This window comes from Plecotus auritus (assembly GCF_963455305.1).
Source record: "Plecotus auritus genome assembly, chromosome: 5".
Classification (NCBI taxonomy): Eukaryota; Metazoa; Chordata; class Mammalia; order Chiroptera; family Vespertilionidae; genus Plecotus; species Plecotus auritus.
In genome coordinates this window covers 170,410,456-170,432,989 of record NC_137776.1, presented here as the reverse complement: position 1 = coordinate 170,432,989, position 22,534 = coordinate 170,410,456, and the positions used below count along the sequence as shown (strand labels likewise).

The 22,534-nt window shown below is 47.8% G+C and overlaps 1 protein-coding gene and 1 pseudogene across 4 annotated transcripts in view; one reads left to right on the top strand and one right to left on the bottom strand.

Annotated features, from left to right (window-relative positions):
- GGTA1 (glycoprotein alpha-galactosyltransferase 1 (inactive)) overlaps window positions 1–22,534 on the bottom strand; it is a 125,258-nt gene that overhangs the window by 16,151 nt on the left and 86,573 nt on the right. For 2 of the 3 annotated variants that reach the window (XM_080667708.1, XM_080667709.1), the window contains exons 2-3: window positions 10,138–10,253; window positions 2,584–2,672 (exon numbers count right to left, since the gene is read on the bottom strand). In XM_080667708.1, coding sequence (XP_080523834.1) covers window positions 2,584–2,672; window positions 10,138–10,253 — 205 coding nt within the window. Of the gene's footprint in view, window positions 1–2,583; window positions 2,673–10,137; window positions 10,254–17,291; window positions 17,386–22,534 lie in introns of all 3 variants that reach the window. The other variant, XM_080667710.1, reaches the window with a different exon arrangement.
- On the top strand, window positions 10,860–12,570 carry LOC308249564 (thioredoxin-dependent peroxide reductase, mitochondrial-like; annotated as a pseudogene). Its single transcript has 2 exons — window positions 10,860–10,863; window positions 11,871–12,570. The product of its transcript is annotated as a thioredoxin-dependent peroxide reductase, mitochondrial-like (transcript).

Sequence of the window (22,534 nt, the reverse complement as noted above, 5' to 3'; positions counted from 1 at the left end):
AAACCAATGACCTCAGGGAAGTTGCACTGCAGTCACTTCAGTATTTACCCAGTAAGGAGGTCCCCGGAGACTCAAATCTTAGTAAATAAAAAGGACGACAGCTCTTCATTGTGGCTTCCACGAGGGAGAGAGACTCACAGATGGGTTCCCTCCTGCCATCGTCTCAGGAACACCATGGCCCAGCCACCCCTCACCCAGGATTTACCTTCCCCTAGAAAACAAAATGACTGCAGAGCCTAATGCCGCATCTAGCTCAGAGCTTCAGAGACACACTGTTTCTCCCTCATTTAGGAACTTGGACTAAGAGCTGGAGGGAGTGCACAGCACAGTTCCTAGTACACGCAAACCCAACACTCAGTAACCGGTAGCTGCTATCAGCATGATCGCCATCATCATCATTATTCTTTTACTGTAACTTTTAAAGTTTCCTCTGGCTCTAAAAAAATTCTAAGATTTTTTTTCTCCATCCAGCATCAAATCAAATGCTGTCCTGGGTGACATTCGTTCGATGCTCTGCTGACAGCAGTTTTATTTACTAATCGTTTGATGTGTTCAGTTATTTTAAAATCCTTTTTAGCCCATCACCGCCCACCTGTCTAAGGTTAGTGCCCTCAGCTCACCTCAAATCATCACCCAGCCTGATCATAAGGTGGCAAAGGATCTGCTGCCCTTTAAGCCCCTTGCAGGTATTCAAGTAGACTCCGCACATTGAAGAACGATGTGGCCACAGTCTGGGTGCCACATGGCCTGAAGAGCAGCCAGAACCTGCCCCGACTACTGAGCCAAGTCTGTGCCCGGCACTGCAAAATGGCCCTTTTTTTTTTTTAATTTTTTTTTTTCAAATTTTTATTAAGGTATTATATGTGTACATATCTTACCATTGCCCCCCCCCCCCAAAATGGCCCTCTTTATGGGACGCTATTACCAATATGCACATTTGTGCCTTTGGCTCCAATAATTTAATTTGTGAACCCTCAAAATATGGAAACACAACTCTGACTGCAATTCAAAGCACCATGGTCACCCAATCAAGCACTCACAGCTTGAAGGTGTTACCCACACAAGCATCCTAACTCAGGGCAGGACCCCCGAAGATTACTTGTTCTGCTGGATTCTTCCAACTGCTAGAGCTTCCTGCCACCTGCCAAAATCTCCTGTCCTAGTCTGCCTCTGGAGTAGAGGACAATGGTGATGGTGATGATGATGAAGAAGATGAACATAGCAGCTTGCATCTCTTGAGTGCTTATTAAGTTGCAGATATTGCCCCACCTGCTTTATACTCAATATCTTATTTAATCCTCCCAACAATCCCATGAAGCAGGTACTGTTACTATCACCATTTTTAAAAATAGGGAAAATGAGGAACAGAGTGGCTGCGTAAATTGCCAAAAGTCACCGAGGAGATAAGTGGTGGCACAGGACCAGCCCCAGGCAGCCCTCACTCCAGACTCAGCCCTGGAGTACCTAAGCAGGCTCAGGGTCCCTTCACCTAACTCTGATTCATCTTTTCTTTGGACTAAGTACCCCCAGTTTCCTCAATTTGAAAGACCTGGTTTGTAGGCCTTTTAGCTTGGTCACACTCATCTTGGTTTTTCTTAAAATGAGTTGTTCAGAATGACACTCCCAAAGCAGTTTGATTATGCAGCACCCCAGGGTGTAGGGGGAAGGCTCACAAATTCTGGAGCAATTCTTCTACTGATGGACCGCAAGGTGCAGTTCCTATTTTGGTAGCCACAATGGTCCTGTTGGCTCACCTTAGAATTTAAGAATTGGAAGACATTTGCATGTTAATCCAGGCTGCCGTGGTGAAATGTGGGGGCTACTAAAACACTTCACCCTGAGTACATTAATGGTGCCCGGACAGCTCGCCCTGCCCAGAGCTAGCTGGATGATGGACATTTTGGATGAACTGTACCAGGGCCTTTGAAGTCAAAGGCATCGTGCATTTTTGCAGCTGCTTGTGGAGCCCTCTTTCTATCAGAAGCCTCTCCAGCTGGAATCTCTGAGGCACTGTAGTTTCCAAAAGCACAGAAGCTGTGTTTTTGGGTGAATGCACTCGGGAATGTTTCATTCCCTTTGCTTTCCAGAGTTAAAAAAGAAAAGAAGTTTCAGCCAGGCACAAATGAATCACCAGTGATTCAAGTGTATTTTGCAACAAAAGTCAACAACTTGAGTTGCTCCATTAAACTCTGCAAATACCCAGGATTGCAAAAACCAGGGTGGATTTCTCATGGAATTTGTGTCTGAAATTTCTTAAAGGTAATTTCTATATCTGGCCATATGGATTATTCTAAATTACATTTGGGGCTTAATAAGACCTTACTATTTCTGTGTTTAGCCTGCCCAGAACTGCCTGAGTACAAAAATCAAGACATTGGGAACATGGCAGGAAGGAAGATAGTGAATTAGCCAGAGGCACCTGGAGCTCGAAGGCTTATAAAGACAGCTCAGGGCTCAGGGACACTGGAAGAGTGAAATCTCTTCTTGATGGTTTCAGTTAAATCTACCTTTAATTCAACTTGGCTAACACTAGCAGAGCAGAGTAACTTTCATCTACATCATTTCAACATGTTTCATAATTACCTGTTGATATATTCCCAAAACACAACAATTACAGTTGAGACAACCAGCATTGACAGAATCACTTTTCCTTTGACATTCATTATTTTCTCCTGGGAAAAGAAAAAAAAGCGGGGAAAAATAGACTCAATAAATCCAGAGCAAGATACGGTTTTTAAGAAATGCTTCCACCTATATCCTCTCTAAAAGGAAATGTTTATGAATATTTAACTAGAGCTAAGGAGTGTGCTCTACATTAAATTGCATAGGTCTGCAATGGCAAATCAGGCCAGGTTGATGAATTGACAGGGCTCTTCTGCTGGGAAGGATGCTAAGGCCACTTTGGGGCTCAGAGGGAAAAGTACCTGGACCATCATGAGGTCCGCCATGAATGGGGAGCATGAGGGAGTAACTGGAAGTGATTCCCATGGCTGCCAGCTGCCGGTACTCAGATCACCCACCTCTCGGCAAGTGGCTGCAAGGAACCATCCATTTCCTGGCTTTGATTCCCTTAATACAGTGGTCGGCAAACCGCGGCTCGCGAGCTGCGGTTTGCCGCTCTGTTGACTAATGAGTTTGCCGACCACTATCTTAATACATTGACTACATGCCCTGTGCTCAGAGGGGAAACCGCTCAGTCCTTGACAATCACGCTCACGCATTTCCCGCCCCCACCCAGCCTTTCCCCTCCACACCCACAGCAAGTAAATGACTGGTGCATAGTAAGCGCATGAGTATTTCTTGATTGCTGCGTGAAATTGTGGTTGAGGGGGTAAGGGTGCTAGGTGGGGAACAGCAGGTTGGGAAGTACTTTAATTCGGGTGGCCGGGGAAGACCTCACTGGGGAAGTGACTGAAGCTTCTGAAGGAATGAAGACCGGATGGAGAGGGGTGAAAAGTGTGCCATGAGAAGGGATGAGAATATTTCAGACAGCAACGATGACAGGAAAAAAAGCTTCTTGTGTTTGAAGAAAAGACAAAAGCAAAAACCTAAAGGAGAATAAATAGTGAAGTTCTCTCACCTTAGTAGCTGGAACAAGGGTGGGGTGGGCAGGGCAGACAGAGCCTGGGAAGGTGCGGAAAGGGGGTGGGGACCCACAAAAGCATCTAAAGCTGGGCTATCACCTGATCCAACTTCATTCAGAGGCCCCACTGGGGCTGGGGAGCGCTGGGGTGGGGAATGAATGTGGAGGCAAGGGCACACCTGGGAAAGTGAGGCGGCAGGTTATCCCAGTGGCCTGTGCTATAAATGAGAGAAGTCAATTATACTTTGGAGAGAGAAGTGTGGACAGTGGTCAAACACATGGGCTTTGGAATGAGGCAGCGACTGGAGACCGAGCTCCGATACACATGAAACCGGGGAGCCCTGAACACGTGGCAGTCCCTTATCCATGTCTCCAAAAAGCTCTGAAAACCAAAAAACATTTTTTGTTATTCAGTTGGCATCACGGCCCTCAGAGACATGAGGCTATTTATAATCCTTAGCCCACTGAGCGAGACTGTTTAAACGTCTCTTTGCATAAATATTGATGCATTTTATTATTTGGTGCTGCTGCACTAGAGGTCTCACATAATATATGATATATAATCTGCACCACAAAAATTCTGCACTCCAGGCCCTAGGGTTTCAGAAAAGGGATTATGGACCTCTAACGGATCATATTAAATTGGTTTCCTCGTCTCTAAAATGGGGATAAAAATGGCCATGATTGCAAGAGATAATGTCTATAAAATACTTAGTATTGTGCCCAGAACCATATAAATGTACAAAAAATTGCTCGTTCTTATTACTGGTGTCCATAAAACAGGCTGCCGGGAGGACCCAGTGCCCGGTATTTAGCAAGAGCTCAAAACATATTTGATGGAGAGGAATGAGGGTTTTGGAATAAGTAAAGTGTGGGGAGATGTAGATTAGGGACTCTAAAGGTTTATCCATCTGTTCTATGCTGCAGCCCCACGAAGAGCTCCTCGGGAGTGGGAGACTTCGATTTTCTTTGATGAAGGTGGGGGCCCTGCTACAACACCCTGCCTATGCCAAGGAGGCCATCACACTGCCGGATGTGCGGCCCAGGCTTTATCGAGCCCACCTGCTGAGGATCAAATGCAATTTGTCCCCCAGAGTGAGAAACATAAAACAGAGAAGCACACAAACTCTCACGGTAGAGAACACCGAGGCCTACGTGAGGGGGAGGCAAAATCAGACACATCCCCTAATCGCCTCTCCATGCAAAGTGTTTATGATTTTTCATTTTGCAAATTAGCATCAGAAATAATTCATGAAGCCCCTTTCTTTCTGGACTTCATAGATTGCTTGCACTGGCCATTCATCATGGTTGGAAGCTACCCAAATGAGCCAATATCGCATCCTTTAGTGAAGCACTAGAAGTGGGTATAGATGTGATTCCTAGGATCTGGAACGCACATCTCAGAGAAGGAAGGGTTGGCAGGGTGGCCAATGGGTCTTTTAAAACATTTTTCTATTTCTCTCTGGGCAAAAATGAGGCCTTTGGCAGCTAGCATGTGGTCTAAAAGTCTTATGTGTTTGTCTCTCAGAATTTTCAAAACTGTGTAATTCTGAAGATGGGTTGTTGACTATCTTAGTCACCAACTAGGAAACATGGGGTTGCTTCTAAATTCCTCATTTAAGGGGTAGAGCACAGAAATAGGATTGCTGAATATTGACACCCTGCCTCACGTGGGAGCGTGTAACTGGGTCACCTGGCCCCCACCCCTGAGAGGACTTGGTGAACTCAGCCAGACCCAGACCCACCAGAGCCCTCCTACCATCTCTCAGGCCCTTGTCAGGTGCTCCCGGTTTCTCTCTGAATCCACCCTACCTCCCACTGGGCTGCTCCTGGGCCACTCCCAGAACTCAGCCCCTGCACAGGTTCACAAATGAAACCACACACACCCCCCACTCCACCCCCATCCCCACCGACCCCACCCCCACCTCCACCTCCTGGAACACATGCAGATTGTGCTAAAAACCTGGGGGCATTTCTAAGGGCAGGGTCATCTTGGAAAGCCTGTTATTTCTCCACCTTCCCGGCTTTACCCTGCTCGTCTTCCTTTTCCACTTCTATTTCCCTAGAGTGGCTCATAAATTAATTCTTCCTTACCCCCCTCCCAACCTGTCCCACACAGAACAACACACACACACACATAACACACACACACACACACACACACACACACAACTTCCGTCTGGGATTCCAAACAAATCCTCTCTGAAAGGAATTGGACTGGACCGTGGACCTTGTTTTCTTCATCTCAAGTCAGGGGAAAGGTGAAGGTCTCAGCTGAGTAACAGCTCAGAAGCCCTGGAAAAGTCATTATCTCCAGGAGCTGGAACTGCAGGGGGACCGCAGTGGCAGAGGAAACCAAACCTTCCCGCAGCTGAATAATCTTCCTCTGCCCGTGGCCCCTCCCCCAGCCCTGGACCCCATCCCCTGCTCTGCTTGCTCCAGCCTCATTCACTCCCAGACAATGGAGATGGAGTCAAAGACTCTGAGTGACAAGTGTTGTGAACAGGTAAGGGGCAGGGAAGGCGCAGGAGAATTGGGCATGAAAGACCTTGGGAAAAACTGTCTACTGTCCTCCACACCCTCCACTGCAATGTTTAGATTCAGCATTCCAGGTAGAAATGAGGCCAGCACTGACTCATATCAGCAGTCCTGGCCTTAGGCCTTGGGCAGGTTTTCCAACTCTCTGAGCCGCTACTCACACACACACACAAATGCAGCATCAAGCACCCTCCTCCGGGGGTCTTGGAAGTTCAAAAGGAGACAGTGTGTAGGAAGCACATTGTGCCCGTGGTCAGTAATTGCTCCACCGATGGCAGCCACAGTGATGACACTTTTTAATGTGTGGCTCTGAAGGCAGAGAGGTGGCTTCATCTGAGAGGCAGTGGGCCCCCAGAGCAGCACTACACAGAAGCTCAGGGCAAGCCCACCCCATCCCCACTGTGACTTGTGACATTCAGCTCCCCTTCACCACCCCCCAGGACTCAGGGCCCAGCTGCTCCCCGTATTTGCCCCACTGCCTGGAACTCAGGTTGGGCGGGGGAGGAAGCTGAGGCTAACCTGTTATCATTGGAAACTGGGGTCAGGGGTTTCTCTGGCCTTAGTCTCCCCATCCCTGAAACAAGTCATTCGGAACTAACTTTCCATGAGAAACTTTCCTAATTGACCCAGGCCCTGGATGAGCAATCAGCCATGGCTGGAAGTCTCATTATAAGAGGGTAGTTCACTTAGCCACGTGGAGCACATCTCGCTGCAATGGCCCCATGGATTCCTTCAAGTACCGATCAAATGATAAGATTACTGGACAACAGGACTTGAGCCAAGAGGCCTACTTACCCAGAAGCCAATAAAGCCTGGCATCAGGCCCCTTGCAGAGTGGGTTGGGGGGAGGGGGCAAGGCCTTAATGCTTCCCAGAAGTGAGGAATATCCCCTGCCTGGGGGAGTCACAATGACTTGGTCTGGGGCTGCACACCTGCCTGGGTCCCTTTAACAACCGCACCTAGGTGGACCTTGTAACACACAGGAGCCCTTCCTTTTATGGAAAGGAGAAAGAGCTGAACTAGATGCTGCACTGCTACCTGCTCAGGGGTCTTGATGATCATGACCTCATGCCCACACCCTCCAGACGACCCCATCCAGGATCTAGAGTTGAGTTGTCTGGTGCTCTGGCCTGAAGCCACCTGAGCAAGAAACTGCCAAAAGACTTCCAGATGAGGCACCACCAATAACAAGTTGTGAAGCTGAAGGAAACTTTTCTAAATGCTCAGTAATAAAAAGCAACCACTGATTAACCACTGCTTGAGGCAAAACTGGCTTGTCTTTCTTTTGTCTCTATTAAAAACTAGAGGCCCAGTGCATGAAATTTGTGCATGGGTGGGGGTCCCTCAGCCCGGCCTGCACCCTCTCACAATTAGGGACCGCTGGCTCCTAACTGCTGGCCTGCCTGCCTGCCTGATCGCCCCTAACAACTCTGCCTGCCTGCCTGATCGCCCCTAACAACTCTGCCTGCCTGCCTGATCGCCCCTAACCACCTCTGCCTCGGCCCCCGCTGCCACATCTTCATCCGGAAGGATGTCCAGAATGACATCCGAAAGTTGTTCGGCTGTCTGGTCTAATTAGCATATTACTCTTTTATTATTATAGATGATACTACAAAATCACTGTCAGACAAGGCAACCCAAGAGTGTGCAGCCAAAATATGACTGGTGCATTAGACACCTAAGTAATGCTAATCATTTTTACATTGTTTTCACATTATTTTATTATGATGTTGTTGTCTAGATTTTGTCCTATTTGGAGTATCTGTCAGTTTTTGTAATTTTTGTGGTATGTTTGCTCATATTCTAAATAAAATTGACCCTTGAACAATGCAGGGATTAGGGGTGCTGAACCCCTGCAGCTGAAAATCTGCATATAACTTTTGACTCCCCCAAAACTTAACTACTCATAGCCTACTATTGATGGAAGCCTTACCAATTACATAAATAGTTAACACATATTTGTATGTTATATGTATTATATACTGTATTCTTACAATAAGCTAGAGAAAAGAAAATGTTAAGAAAAATATGTTTACAGTATTTATTGGGGAAAAATCCATGTATAAGTGGACCTACGCAATTCAAACCCTTGTTGTTCAAGGGTCAACTATATCCATTTCCATTACTAATATTGTATTTTCAATTTTTCATTCTTTCTCTAAAGAAGACCCTGAAAATTGAATAAACTTCAGGTCCTAACAACACTTGGATGCTCTCAGACTAAATCAGGCCAGGCCCTGGGCTAACCACTTTGTCAGCAGTTTCTCAAGGTAAGCCTCACAGTGACCCTGTGAAGTCACTCTAGAATTATCCCCATTTTAAATATATGAAAATAGAGGCTCAGAGAGGTTAAGTAACTTGCCTAGTGTCACACAGCATAAAGTGGTAGAGCCGGGACTCAGGTCCAGATCCAGGACATTGGCCTCCAATGCCCACCATTTTCACCACTCTGTTCTCAGAAAACCTGAGGGCTTACAATGGACTAATCACTCAGGGCTCTTTGGGGCATTCTCTCTTTTTGCCTCTCATGATTATCACATAGTGATTGGCCCAAAGCTAGCCAATCAGGGGCTAGCCTCACTGAGGGGCTGGCTTCCCCTTTGACCAGCTGGTGAGCACTGGCTCCACTGCCATTCCCAGGCATCTCCTGCGTGCCTGGTGCAGGTCTTCCTCACTCACTCACTCACTCCATCTGTTCACCCCTCCTCATGGTCAGTGCCGCGGCTTTTTCACTGAGGAAACTGAGCTTTAGCGGAGGCTGAGATGGCAGGCTCACCCAGACAGAGATGCCAATCTGAAAAGCAGACCCTATGACTCCAAGGCCCAGCTCCTGACAGGAGGCTGTTGCTGGAGCTGAAGAGGGAGAGTGCTGCTTTACCCCAAAACTTCTCTAAATTGGTGGGCGTAGGCCCTGGCTGGGTAGCTTCAACTGGCTAGAGCCGTGGTCGGCAAACTGCAGCTCGCGAGTCACATGCGGCTCTTTGGCCCCTTGAGTGTGGCTCTTCCACAAAATACCACGGCCTGGGCGAGTCTATTTTGAAGAAGTGGCGTTAGAAGAAGTTTAAGTTTAAAAAATTTGGCTCTCAAAAGAAATTTCAATTGTTGTACAGTTGATATTTGGCTCTGTTGACTAATGAGTTTGCCGACCACTGGGCTGGAGTGTTGTCCCAATACACCAAGGTTTTGGGTTCAATCCTCATCAGGGTACATAGAGGAATCAAACAATGAGTGCATAAATAACTGGAACAACAAATCAATCTCTCTCTCTCTCTCTCCTTTCTCTCTAAAATAAATAGATGTTTACATAAATAAATAAATTGGTGGGCATTATACGGAAATGCTCCCCACTGGAAGAAACATGGAATAACTCCTGGAAAAAAGAGTGCATAGAAGGCTGTTTCTAGTTACATTTTTCATTATGAGGGTCAGGGTAAACACAGACGGCGGAAACTAACAGACAAGTCTCAGACTAAATACATGGCTAAGTGTCACTCCAGCCGTCACAAACAGTACAACCTGTTCTCTGACATACATCTTGTCGTACCTTTTCTTGAGTCCCTTCTGAAATCTGAAGCCTGGATCCAGCCAGCTTTGCCTTGCTGCATGATCCCAACATTGTGCAAGGGTTTTTCCCAGAGAAATAAGGTAAAGTAAACAGAGAGTCTACTGCATGGAGAGGGCTCCACATCCACCTACGTGGCCCCTGCACTATCACCCTGCGTCCTGCAGAGAAAACCCCAGGCTGCAGCCACAGCCCAAGAGGTCCTGCCAGGGGAAGCCAAATCCAGGAAAACTTAGTGACGTCCCTGAGCCAACATCCGCCAGCTCCCACTTCTAGATCCCATGCCGGGGACAGAAGGGCTTTGGCTTCTTCTGGAACTACTGAGCGGGGGGACCAGCAAGAGGTTAGGGGAGAGCTAGGGTCCTCCCCCAGGTAGATCCTCACTGCTGCCTGCTCACAGTTTCCCCAGTGACCCCAACAAGGCAGAAGTAAATCATTCCAACATTTCACATACCTCATCATCTGCTTCTCTCCCCTCAGAGTAAAAGGCAAAATAACAAAGTCCTGTTGAGCTCCGTTCTACAGAAGGAGGCCGGGCTGGGAGGAAGGGAAGGTGCTGTCGTCCAACTCCTGTCAAAAGAATAAACAGCTGTTTCAGGAAGAGTGGGGCAGACAAATCCCAGAGCAGCTAGAGGCTTTGTTCCCTGCTAGCCCTGGGAAATAGCTGTCTATCAGACTGTTGACTAAGCTACATGCCAAGGCAGAGCATATTTCTCCCTGGGCCCATGAACAGCCCGGCCTCCTTGGTCAAGTGAAACTACAGGTCCAAACTAGGCCTGCTGTCGGAGGAGGGAAGGCCACTACCCCAGAGTGGGACACACAGGCCGCCTACGTTACCACTCCTTGGCAAAACTGGGAACTGTCCTGAACCCAAACAACCCCAAGTGACTACTATTAGGAGCAGCCAATGGAGATATAAAATCAAACTAAACTAAACTAAACTAAAATAAACTTTTTAATGCAGAGGGGTGGGTGAAATACAATGTCCTCAAGACTGTCGCTGAAATGCTGCCTATATGTTCCTCAGAGTGAAGCCTGGCCTCCGCATCCTTTAGACCCACGGTCGCCAACCAGTGGTCTGCGGACCACTGGTGGTCTGTGAGGTCCACAAGGTTGGCAACCGCTGCTTTAGACTTTGGAAGCTGTTTTGTTTGAACACTATTTTTATAGAATGTTATGAGTGAGATCTCCCGCTTTGCAAACCGAGCTAGAAGAACTTTAAAAGGCCAACTGGCTCTTTGGCTGAATAATGCTTAACCCTTTCCACACCCACCCCCTGCTCCCAAAATAGAATTTTCCGGCTGGACGGGACCTTAGAGCAGTGCATTTTCAAACACCACAGGAAAACTCTCAAAAACACATGAAGTCATTCTCAGAACTCCGCTGTGTGAAACAAAGGTCAACGGAGAGCTGTGGCCGAAGCAGGGAAGTGAAGCTCAAAGCCCCCTTACGCCTCCCCTCCAAGTAGCCCCAGACAGGTCTCAGGAGTACAGTCTGGAAACCCCAGACTAAGAAGAGGGGACCAAAACCCGACAGGAAGGAGCCAAGGACCGGCCACCCCCACCCCTAAGGGCTGCCTAATCCAGCATCTTCCCCCCTCTTCTCCAAAGCAAATTTCACAGCTCCTCCCCTGGGACAGGAGCTGGTTGACCAGGACCTTTAGGGTCTGGAAATTGTAACAACTTGCTTAAATCCTTCCTGCTGGTATCTATCAAAGCTGAACAAATGCATACCTATGACCCAGTCGTTCCACTCTAGGTCTACACCTCAAATAAAACTCACATAAGCCCTGACCGGTTTGGCTCAGTGGATAGAGCATCAGCCTGCGGACTGAAGGGTCCCAGGTTCGATTCCGGTCAAGGGCATGTACCTTGGTTGCGGGCACATCCCCAGTGGGGGGTGTGCAAGAGGCAGCTGATCGATGTTTCTCTCTCATCGATGTTTCTAACTCTCTGTCCCTCTCCCTTTCTCTCTGTAAAAAATCAATAAAATATATTAAAAAAAAAAAGAAAAACTCACATAAGCTCACCAAGAGACTTGGACTGGTACATTAATAGGGCACCCAAAACTGAAAGCAACCCCAGGCCCTCAGTGGAACAGATCCAGCTTTCTGCCCCACCCCCACAGGCCCCATCTTATTCTCCCTGAGGCTTTGGTCCTCCCCTCCCTCCTCTTCCCCAAGGTGAGGGAGGTTGCTCAATTCAGTGGCTAGTCTTGTGAGGGCCATTCCTGAGGGCATCGCTGCCTTGGCAGCCCTAGGCCTGCTGAATGTGCTTGACAAATGTATTGTGGTTTCCTTGCAGTCAGCAAAATTTGCTTTTAACACTAGTTCCTCATCCCGTGCTCCTGTGGTCACCCAGCACACACCCTGTTTTAAGGGTACAGCCTTGTCAAAGGAGAGTTCAAAGAACTAAGCCTGGACGACTTAAGGGAGAAATACTAGTATTTGATGCTCTTCTCTTTTGGATTTCACCTGGTGGGCCCTACAGAAACTATTGCTTTTCATGACAAAGCCAATGAGTTTCATGATGAGAAGTGTGAAGTTGTTGCAGGGTCAGCGGATTCCCCACTATAGCCATCTAGCCTGGATCACCAGGGAGAATGGCTGTTCGGGCCGCATGAACATCGCACTACTGTCAGATTTGACTAAGGTGTGCTGTTAGAAGGTCCTGGTCTTGCATTAAGAGGTCTCTTCCTAACTGACCCCAATGGAGTCATCAAGCATTTGAATGTCAATGATCTCCCAGTGGGCCTCTGCCTGGTGAAAGCATTCCAGTTTGTGGGAGTCCATGGAGAAGTCTGCTTAGCAAACTGAACCCTGGATTCTCCTACGATCAAGCCACATCCAACTGCTTCCAAAGAATACTTGGAGAAGGTAAATCAGTAGATCATCTGTGTGCACCTGCAGCTTCTCAAAAGAACCACAGTTGGAAGTTACTTTTAGCATTGCAAAGATGATTACGTAGAGAAAGCAAAAAAATAAATGATGCTTGCATTCATAAATATTACTCTAAATGTTTTGTTTTTGTAATACTGGCTATGGCTTTTTAAACATGGTTAGTTATCAAAACCAAAACAAAACTCCAAAAAGCAGATCCTTTGTGATCGCATTGGGATTCGACACACAGCACTGAGAATGAACCAGTGACAGCTACTAACATCAACAGGATGAATCTCACACACAGCATTGAGTGAAAGAAGCCCTGGATGGTCCCATTTTTTTAAAGTTCAAAAATAGGCAAACCCTATCTATGGTGTTAGAAGTCAGGGTGGGGGTGGTAGACTGGGAGGGGACTGATCATGTTGTTTCTTGAGCTGGGTAGTAGTTACACGGGTATGTCCACTTACTCATCACACATGGGACTTTTCCATGTCTATGTTAAAAACAAAAACGGCCAGGGACCTTCCTGCTGAAAGCTGCCTTCTCTCGGGCATTCTGTCTTCCCCTGACACTGGGTCAAGGGCCACAGGATAATGGACAGCCCTGCCTTTTCCTCACTTGTGTTCCCTGCCCCAATACCAAGCACCACCAAGCACCTCACTAGGGGTTCAGGGAAGATCTGTGGCATTAATCCATCAATGAATCTGGACTTAAGGTCAATGCACTAGGAAAGATAACAGAGTTTGGAGGATAAGGAGCTGGGCTAAGATAAACTGGTCCTTTTGACGAGCAAGCGCTAATCATGGGTCAGATGGGTCTCCCATTTCTTCAGTCTATAAAGCAGCCTCTCCTTTTCTGAGTGATCCTCGGGATCACCCACCAGTGGTCAGGGAACAAGGGAGGCTCTGGCAGCCTCGGTGACTTGCTCACTGTCACCAGCTGTGCGCCTGGCATTGCTCTTTCCCTCAGCTGCATCCAGGGGACATTCTAGAGGCAGTGGACTCCAGACTGTTTAACTACAGCTGGACAGAGCCTGCAAACGGGAAGGCAATAAATTGAACTAGAGTATCCAACCTGATCTTCCTCCTTCCCTGACATACTCCCATGCTCAGATTCCCCAAAAAGGAGCACACGCTTTTGGCTATTCCTAAGTGAGAGGCAGAGAACCACAGCAAATGAGCCTTGGCCGTGTAGCTCTGCTGATCAAAGGAGGCCAGGGGCTGTCCAGGTAAGAGCTTAGCAGGGTGCCTGGCAGGGCTGACTAATCTCATCATTCGAACCTTATCATTCAATGGGTCACTAAGGCTCCCTCCAGTCTAAACAGCCATGGATCTGGATCTGTCAGATAGCAGCCAGCATTCAGTATCTGCCCATCTGCCAGACCCTGAGTCAAACAATTGCAGGGCCTGGGAGTTGCGGCCAAGGAGGCTACAGCCTGGGTGTGGGGCACCCTGGCTTGTATCCCAGACAACCTCTTTTTGGGGAAAATGAAGTCAAGATCCCCACCTTGCTTACCTGTGAGGACACGGGGATGAACTGTTCTTGGTAAAGAACACTGCAGATCAAACGGTTGTAGGCTGTCGCTATTTAATCCTAAACATGTTCAGGGCAGCCACAAAGGACAAGTTGGCTGATGCTTGCCTGTGATGGAGCAGTTTGGTTGGTTTCCTCCTCTGTGTCGGGGATAACCATCACCCCCACCTCTCGAGGTGGATGAGGGGTGGTAGATGGGGTGCTTACAAGCAGACACCCTGAGGCCAGGCTGGCTGGATTTGCTTCCCCAGCTCTGCCTCTTATGCTATGCAATCCTGGGTAACTTAACTTTTCGGTGCCTCTGTTTCTACATCTGTAGCCAGGTGCCAGGTTGCAGTGGGTCAGGGAATGAACCTCAGGTGAGGCAGTGATGTCAGTAAGTGTAAGGACCCCTTTCTTACCAGAGGGTGACAGCCAGAGAGGTCCTAGAGGAAAAGGCAGATGACTCCGGAGTACACTGCGGGCAGTGGGAATGCCTTGATGAGACAGAGTCAAGGAGAGAAGGGCTTTGGAGATTCAGAGGAGGGAAAGGACAGGGAGGAAGAGAAACCCTTTGGGGGAGGATGGAGGGGTTCCCCTAAGACATGCAGAAGGTGCTTCCCCTTATGCAAAACAGAAAGATACAAAATGGGACGCTTGGTGATAAGTTTGGGGGACAAAGTAGGCAGTTGACAAGTTCTAATTCAGAGCTGTTGAAGTATGGAGACAAGTGGGTGGGGTGTGCAGGTGGCAGAGAAGCTGGGGGGCGTGCAGAATCATCACCAGGAGCCTTGAATCCCCACTGTGCTGAGGAATCTGCATCTCATCCTGATGGTGCTGGGAATCCTTCAGTGACATTAGGCCAGGGTAATGACATGATTTGCTTTATTTGGAAGAATTAGGTGGCTGCAGGCTGAGTGTGGGTGGGAGAAGGAAAATCTCCAGCCAAGGAAACCAGCCAGGGGACTGCTGGCAGATGTCCAGGTGAAGGAGTGAAGACCTGAACCCAGGGACTGAGATGGGAAACAGCAGCACTGAGAGAAATGAAGGAAGAGGCATCTTGAGACCTTGGGTTACATGAAATCAATTATCTTTCAAACTTGGCATCAATGTCACCTTCTTGGTGAGAACTTCCCGGATTTAAAATGACTTTCCTTTTGTAGTTTACTTATTTACATTTTAAATTTCTTTCTTCCTCTACCAGAATGTCAATGCCATGGGCGGCTACTTTTGTATGTTTTGTACCACGTGAAAGTACCTGTTATAGCACCTGGCTCTCATACATCTCTGTAGGCTAAATGCATGCGTTCAGTACATGTGAACTACTTTTAAAATTGACAGCAATAATAATATCAACAATAATAGTGAGCAGTGGGATCAAGGGAGTGAAACGGACATGAGTCCGGTCCAGTGCTACTCAAAGTGTGGCTCGTGAATGCATCACCTGGGAGCCTGAGAAATACAGAGATCAAGCCCACCCAGCCCCAACCAATCAGACCACGCAGGGTAGGCCCAGGAATCTGTGTCTGCCGAGTTCTTCAGGGAATCCCAGAGCTCACTGAAGTTTGCCCAACTGCCTGGCCTGGTTTCCAGGTTTCTGATTGAAGTGGGAGAGTGGATGGTGTTGCTGTTGACTGGAAAATGGAGTGGAAGGAACTGGAAGTGGGGGAAAGCTGATGAGTTCCTTTCTACATGTGTTGAGTTTGAAGAACCTGCTGGGGCCAGTCAGCTCAGCAAAGACATCCTAGAGAGACAACCAGGGTGGAGCCTGATTTGGAAGTTGCCAGCAGAAGGCAAGAGTGGGCAGGTCTGATGTGTGCTGTTCGAATGCAAAGCGGGGCGTCCTTAATGGGCACCTCCCTGAAACCTGAGTGAGTGGCACAGCCCAGAAGCAGGAGAACCAGAACAAAAGGGCGAAGACTAGAAAGGCTGCCAGGACACAGCATGAGGGCTGCAGGGCAGAGTTGGGTAAGCTGCGCTTTAGTCCAGCCTAGGTTCTGAGCTTGCCTTCCTGCCCCCGCAGCACTCTTATCAGACCACTTGTGGCCCTATTTGCCTGTGAAGAGAGAAGGAGGCCTAGACATGTGCTGGCAAGGGTGCAGTGATCTAAGAAAGTTCTATTCCCTGCTCTGTCACCAGCCCCAGGTGGCTCTCTGCTACGCCTGGTTGATTCCCACCCGCCCCCTCTGTTGGATGGAAAGGTTGAACTCGTGTGTCTTACTCTGCATTGTATCCCAGTTCTGGGGTTCATATCACCTTTCACACCCAGCCACAGACTCCAGGCGGAGACCCCCTGCAGAGGAGCTATTTGTGCTTCCTGAGCCGCAGGCACATGATGAGGCTCTTGTGGAGAAGTCAGGGGAGGAGAGCCTGGCTTCCAAGGCTTACCCAGCTACCATCAGAACTGCTGAGAGTCAAGTTCTAGAGAAGCCTTCTCCTCCCCAGCTAAAAGGCCTGGAGCCAGCCAGGGGCATTTCACATGGCGGAAGTGAAAGTTTTCAGGCTGTTTCCTGTCCTCCCTCCCAGAGGCAGGTTCAGGCTCTCAAGAGGCCAGGTCCCAGTCCCTGCGCCCCTCTGGCTGGCCAATGGCACAGTCTTCTGGGTTCAAATCCTATTGCCCCTACTCTCTTGCTGTGTGACCCTGGATAAATCATTTCTGAGCCTCTGTTTACTTATCTGTGAACTGGGGAGAATAATTCCTCCTCCTTGAGTTGTTGAAAGGATGACCAATAACATCAGTAAAGTGTCTAGCACCTACTAGGTACTTAGAAAGAAGCAACTTGTATTATTATTACTGGTGCCTAGGAGACGGGACTGTTTCCACCTCCTCATGGGGCAGGTGCAGGCTCCCATAGAAGTTAGAGATAGGCCTGGGTGTTGGCGAAATGCATGACCTTGGGCAATCACTTAAGTCTTCTGGGCTCTGTAAAATGAGAATTACAATGCCTCTCTCTTAGACCACGGTAAATGAGATGGTCACATAAAGTGCTTGGCATGGGGCCTGGTATTGGAGCAAGTAGCCCATAAATTGTAGCTATTCAATTCCCATTAATGATTATTCCAGAACTCTCCACCTCACAGGCTCTGGCACCACTTTTCTGTGTCCACAAAGAGTCCACTATGTTCCCGTCTCCTTTATACAAGGTGTTTTCAAATCCTCCTGCCAGCTGGAGCCCCTACCACAACCTGTGAGGCAGGGTGGGTGCTTCTCTTACCACGTGCACAGGAGTCCGGTGACTTGCCCGAGGTGACTTAGCTGGGGGACTGTCGCCACGAATTTCTCCAACCTCCTCCTGCCCCACAGAAAATCTGCACGTCACGGATTCAGAGTTGAAGGGAGTAATGTGTTAATTTGTTTATTCATTCATTCAATAAATATTTCTTTAATATAGGCACCTATCATGTGCCAGGCACCGTTCAGACTGCTAGATCCACAAGGATCGGCCAATATGGCCTCTAGTGGGAAGCTGAGCCCAGAACACAACTTTCCCACCACCAAACGCATGCAACTGAGGTGAATGTCCTGTGACCCCCAAACATTCAGGCCTTCCCTACTCTAAGCTCCATGGACTTCTGGAGGACTCAGAGGGCAGTTGCATATGCCACCTGGCCCACGTGGCTAGAGGTCACTCTCCTCTCAAGCATGTCCTCCGTCTTCTGAACGGCTTCATGTTACAGATGAGAAAACTGAGGCACCAAGGAAGGGAAATGACCTATCCAGGCCACTCAGCAATGACAGGAGGAGCCCGGGACTGGTGTCCAGGTATGACATCTCTCCAGGACAAGTTGCCTCTTAACCACAGCACAGGAAACTGATGAGCGCAGGGACAGGGCTGGGGCCTGCAGTCAACGGTCTTCTTCCCGAGTTCCCTTATCTGGACCCACCTGAAAACCCCCCAGAAGCAACTGCCAGGGTGGCCACACGACTTCCCTTCCCCACCCACACTGCTCTTGAATGAGTTGGGGAATGCCACAGAAATGCCACAGGAAAAAGGTGAGCATTGTGTGTGGACTACAGCTATTCAATTCAGAAAGAACATCCCTCACTCAAATACAAACAAACATAAAATAGCTCAGAAATGGAGTCAAAACACCAAAATATGTGCCCCACTTAGGAAACATCACATGGGTCTGTTCTGAAAAATGTAGTGTGGAAACCCTGATTGGACCCCATTGCCTCTGCCTTCCCCATGGGTCTAGCAGCACCTAGAGCTCTTAGCAGTATCACCTGCTCTCTTTTCATGGCTGCTGCATCCTTCGCTGAGACACTGGCAGTTTAGGTGCCTTATTGTTCCTCTGCTGAGCTCTTGGGGCTGAGAGGTGGCTTTGGACTTTTCCTCTCTCCATGTGGTTTCTCGGCAGTCAGTGGAAAGCCTAGACACTGTTTTGTCTGTGCAACCAGGTTGGTGCCTGCAGCAGCTCGCGGAGTTGATGTTAGCATGCTAGGCCCAGGGGCAATACTCTACCTGGGGTACTCCTAATGTACTACCACACATTTCTGGCTCTCCACCTGCACGGGAGGGTGTCATTTCCTGGTTTCCTTGTGGTTGGATAGGCCCACGTGACTAGTCTGACTAATAGGGTGAGCCCAAGCATTTCATTGCCAGTGAAAGACCTTCTGGGGCTCTTTCTCTCTGCCATGGAGTACATTCAAGAAGGTGACTGCTCCATCAGCCTGGCTCCTTAAATGAAGACCACAGCCCCCAGCTGATCCAGGATGCTCATCTTAATTAAAATCAGAAATGAACTTTTGTGGAAATGAACTTTCTAAGATTTAGGGGTTGTTTGTTACTGCAGCATAACCTGCTCCATCCATCTTACACAGAGTAGGATATTCTCTAGATATTAGTCTACCCATTTCCCTATAAAACCTTTACCCCCAACCCTAGCCGGTTTTGCTCAGTGGATAGAGCGTTGGCCTGCGGACTGAAGGGTCCCAGGTTCGATTCCAGTCAAGGGTACATGCCCGGGTTGTGGGCTCGATCCCCAATAGGGGGCGTGCAGGAGGCAGCCAATCAATTATTCTCTCTCATCATTGATGTTTCTATCTCTCAATCCCTCTCCCTTCCTCTCTGAAATCAATAAAGAAATATATTAAAAACAAAACAAAACAAAACAAAAAACCTTTACCCTCCTCATCATGAGAGCCCTGCAAGAATAAAGGAAAGTGAAGTAGAGGCAAGAACACTTTCCCATTGTCCTGTAGAATTGTTTTCTCCTTAAGTCCCAAAGATGGGTGAATATTCAGTCAAATTTTAAAGGAGTGAGAAGGAAGTTCAGAGTGTTGTTCTCTCTGGCCTCACTTTCCTATGAAACAGGAAGCTAGGTGATGCGTGATGAGAGCAGGCAGGGCCAGCAGCCTGAGAGTCACCCAGGTTAGGAGCAGATGCCATGAGCACTGAGAGACAAGAGGCGAGGACACTGACCAGGGACCAGGACACAGGGTGCCAAGCAGCCCTGCGACCCTGCTGAGGTTGTAACAGAGCAGCTACAAAATCCCATTCAGCATCCCAGGGACAGTGGCAGAGATGGCAATCCGCTGGATTCACTGGCAGTTAGGGACTGACTTGGGGAGGAGAGGTGCAGAAAGTTAAGGAGGGAGATGTGGCTAATGAGGGACATATGACTTAACTGGCTGATGGAAGGGAAGGAGGTGTAGCTTACAGTGTCCCTGTCAAGTAGATTCTACCAGAATCCCCATTTTACAGGGGAGAAAACCGAGGCTCAGAGAGGGGCTATCTCTTGCCCATGCTCAGATAGCTAAGGTCAGAGCCAGAACTGACCCAAGTCGGGCTGACACAAAAGCATGGTGCACTCTTAGCCAGAAGCCACTTCACTCTCTCTAGCCCTTCATCGGGCTGTGGTCCTACACCTTTCATTCTATCTTTAATTGTGAACTCCTGAAGAGCAGAAATCTATACCAATAATAATAATAATAATAATAATAATAATAATAATAGTAATAATAGCAAGTGCTACCATTTATTGAATGCTTACTACATGCTAGGCCATGTTCTAAGCACTTTATACTCATTATTCAAGTCTCACTAAACTCTGTGAGGTAAGTACTGGAATCATCCCTATTTTACAGATGAGGAAGCAACTCAGTTTGAGCTGAAACTATAATGAACATAATTCATTAATATTATAACTATATAGTTCAATATGACTCATTTCCTCTATAATCCCATTTTATTTTTCCATTTTGAAACTTTCCAGAAGGGGTCTGTCTGCAGGGTTCATCAGATGTGAAAGGAGTCCACAGCACTATGAAGGTTAGGCACCCCTGTGGAGGCAAGTACTAGGGTTCCAGGGGCAGGATTCTGTCTCCCATCTAAGCCACAGAACCCGGAGTTCCTGGCTGGTGCTGCGTAAGGGACCCTATCCCATCTTCATGCAAGGATGGGAGAGAATACTAGCTACTTTAACCCACCCACACATCATAAATACAGATCATGAATAATTTTATTTCAGCAGTGTGAGCCCATGTGTGATATTCATCATAATATACAAGTCACTTCTTTCCCCAACTGAAAAACAATGTTAGCCCCCAGTATACTAATTAGAAAATCATTAGTTGTTGATCGCAAATTGGGATAACAGAAGGGTTTGCAGCAGCCACCTCTGGTTATGATGCTGGCTGGCCCCCACCCCAGACTCTGCATCCTTGAGAGCTGATTGGCTGACCCCACCCCACTGGACTTGCTTTCTAAGCATCCGCACACTGGCTCAGTCCAGGTGGCGCTCACGTAGTATCCCCTACTGTATATGAAAGATATGAAATTATACACAGACTATGACCTAAAGTTTATGAAGTAAATCCCAGACATCCAAACAGATACACCAATCACAAACCAGGCAGAGCCATCTGGATTTCAGACAACCTGGGCTATTGCGGGACTGAGAGACAAGGCAGCCGGGGCCAGTGCTCCCTGCTCAGACCAGACAGCTGCTCTCCTTGCCAGTTGGCCAGGACCAAGGGCTGAGCCTCAGGACAACTGGGTACCTGTCTTGGCACTTGCCCTGATGGGCTGTATGACCTTCTGTAAGTTGTTGACAATCTGAGACTGGGCTATCTTATCCTCCAAATATGGGGCTGTACCAGATCCAAGTCCAGTCAACAAACAACCACAAAGCACCCACTGTGTGCCTGGCACTGTGAGGAATGCAGAGGAGCTAACATTCTCGTCGGGGATCCTGGCCTGGAAGCAATTAGCTATAACACACGGCAGAAAGAAGTAAGTGTGAGTAGAGACGGATGTCCCATGTTGTGCTCTGGGGCCACAGAGGAGGGAGTCAACGGTTTTGCATAGGGCTGTGCAGCCAGCTTCAAAGAGGAAGAAGCTATTTTTGAACTGGGTCTCAAAGCATGAGGAGTTCCGTGGGTGGGGTCGAAGGGCAAGCACCTGTAAATGCAGGGAGCTGGAATGGCGGGCACCGCACAGAGGCCAGTGTGGACTGTGGAGCTGGGGGTTCCAGTCCTGGTCACTTCCACATCCCCCGTTTTGGAGATGAAGGAAGAATCCTGAGAACCTGTATTTTTAACAAGCTCCCAAAGTGACTAGAACATGCAGGCAGTGGCTGCTTTGCGTTGAGATGAAAATTAATAAGTGTACAAAAATGAACTTGACCCCAGGCAAGTCCCTCTTTCTCAAAATGTCTACCCATCTTTCAAGTGCTGGATAAGACTGGTGGTTTTCAAACTGTGTGCCAGAGAACCCCAAAATCTCCCTAGATCTCCAGACTCTCCCTCAGAGAGGAGAAGCGAAGGTTGAGAGAGCAAATCTCTGAGCCCCTATCCACCCTTCTTAGGTCTTCTCTCCTTTTATCTGCTTGCTATTATACACTGTGCTTTTGTCTGGTATTTTGTTTGTAGTCAAGTTTCCCTGGCTACAAAGAACTTTTGAAACCAATGACTTGGATGACCCCCATGAACCCCTAAGGAGAAATTTTTTAATTCCTTAAAGGCAGGAACCTAAGTTTGTTGAGTATTTCTCAAACAAGCATGAACAGAGACCATTAGGCTATTTACCAAAAGCAAGTTATTTTATCATCATAATTTAAAATATTTTGCTGTGATCCAGAAATCCAACGAGTGGAGGGGGGAAATGTGGCATAGCAATGCAATGGAATACTATACAACCTGTAACAAACAATGTTTTTGAAGAATAGTTAATAAAATGGAAAATTAAGTGAGACAGATACAAAATTGTACATAGACTATGATCTCAACTATAGATGTTACACATCAAAATTATTAGATAGGGTGGTGGTTCCTCGAAAAATTAAACATAGAATTACCATACCATTCAGCAGCCTACTTCTGGGTTTGTATATAAAAGAATTCAAAGGAGACTCAAAGAGGTATTTGCATACCAATGCCCAACCAGCATTATTCACTATAGCCAAAAAGATGGAAAACAACTCAAATGCCCATCGGTGAATGAATGGATAAACA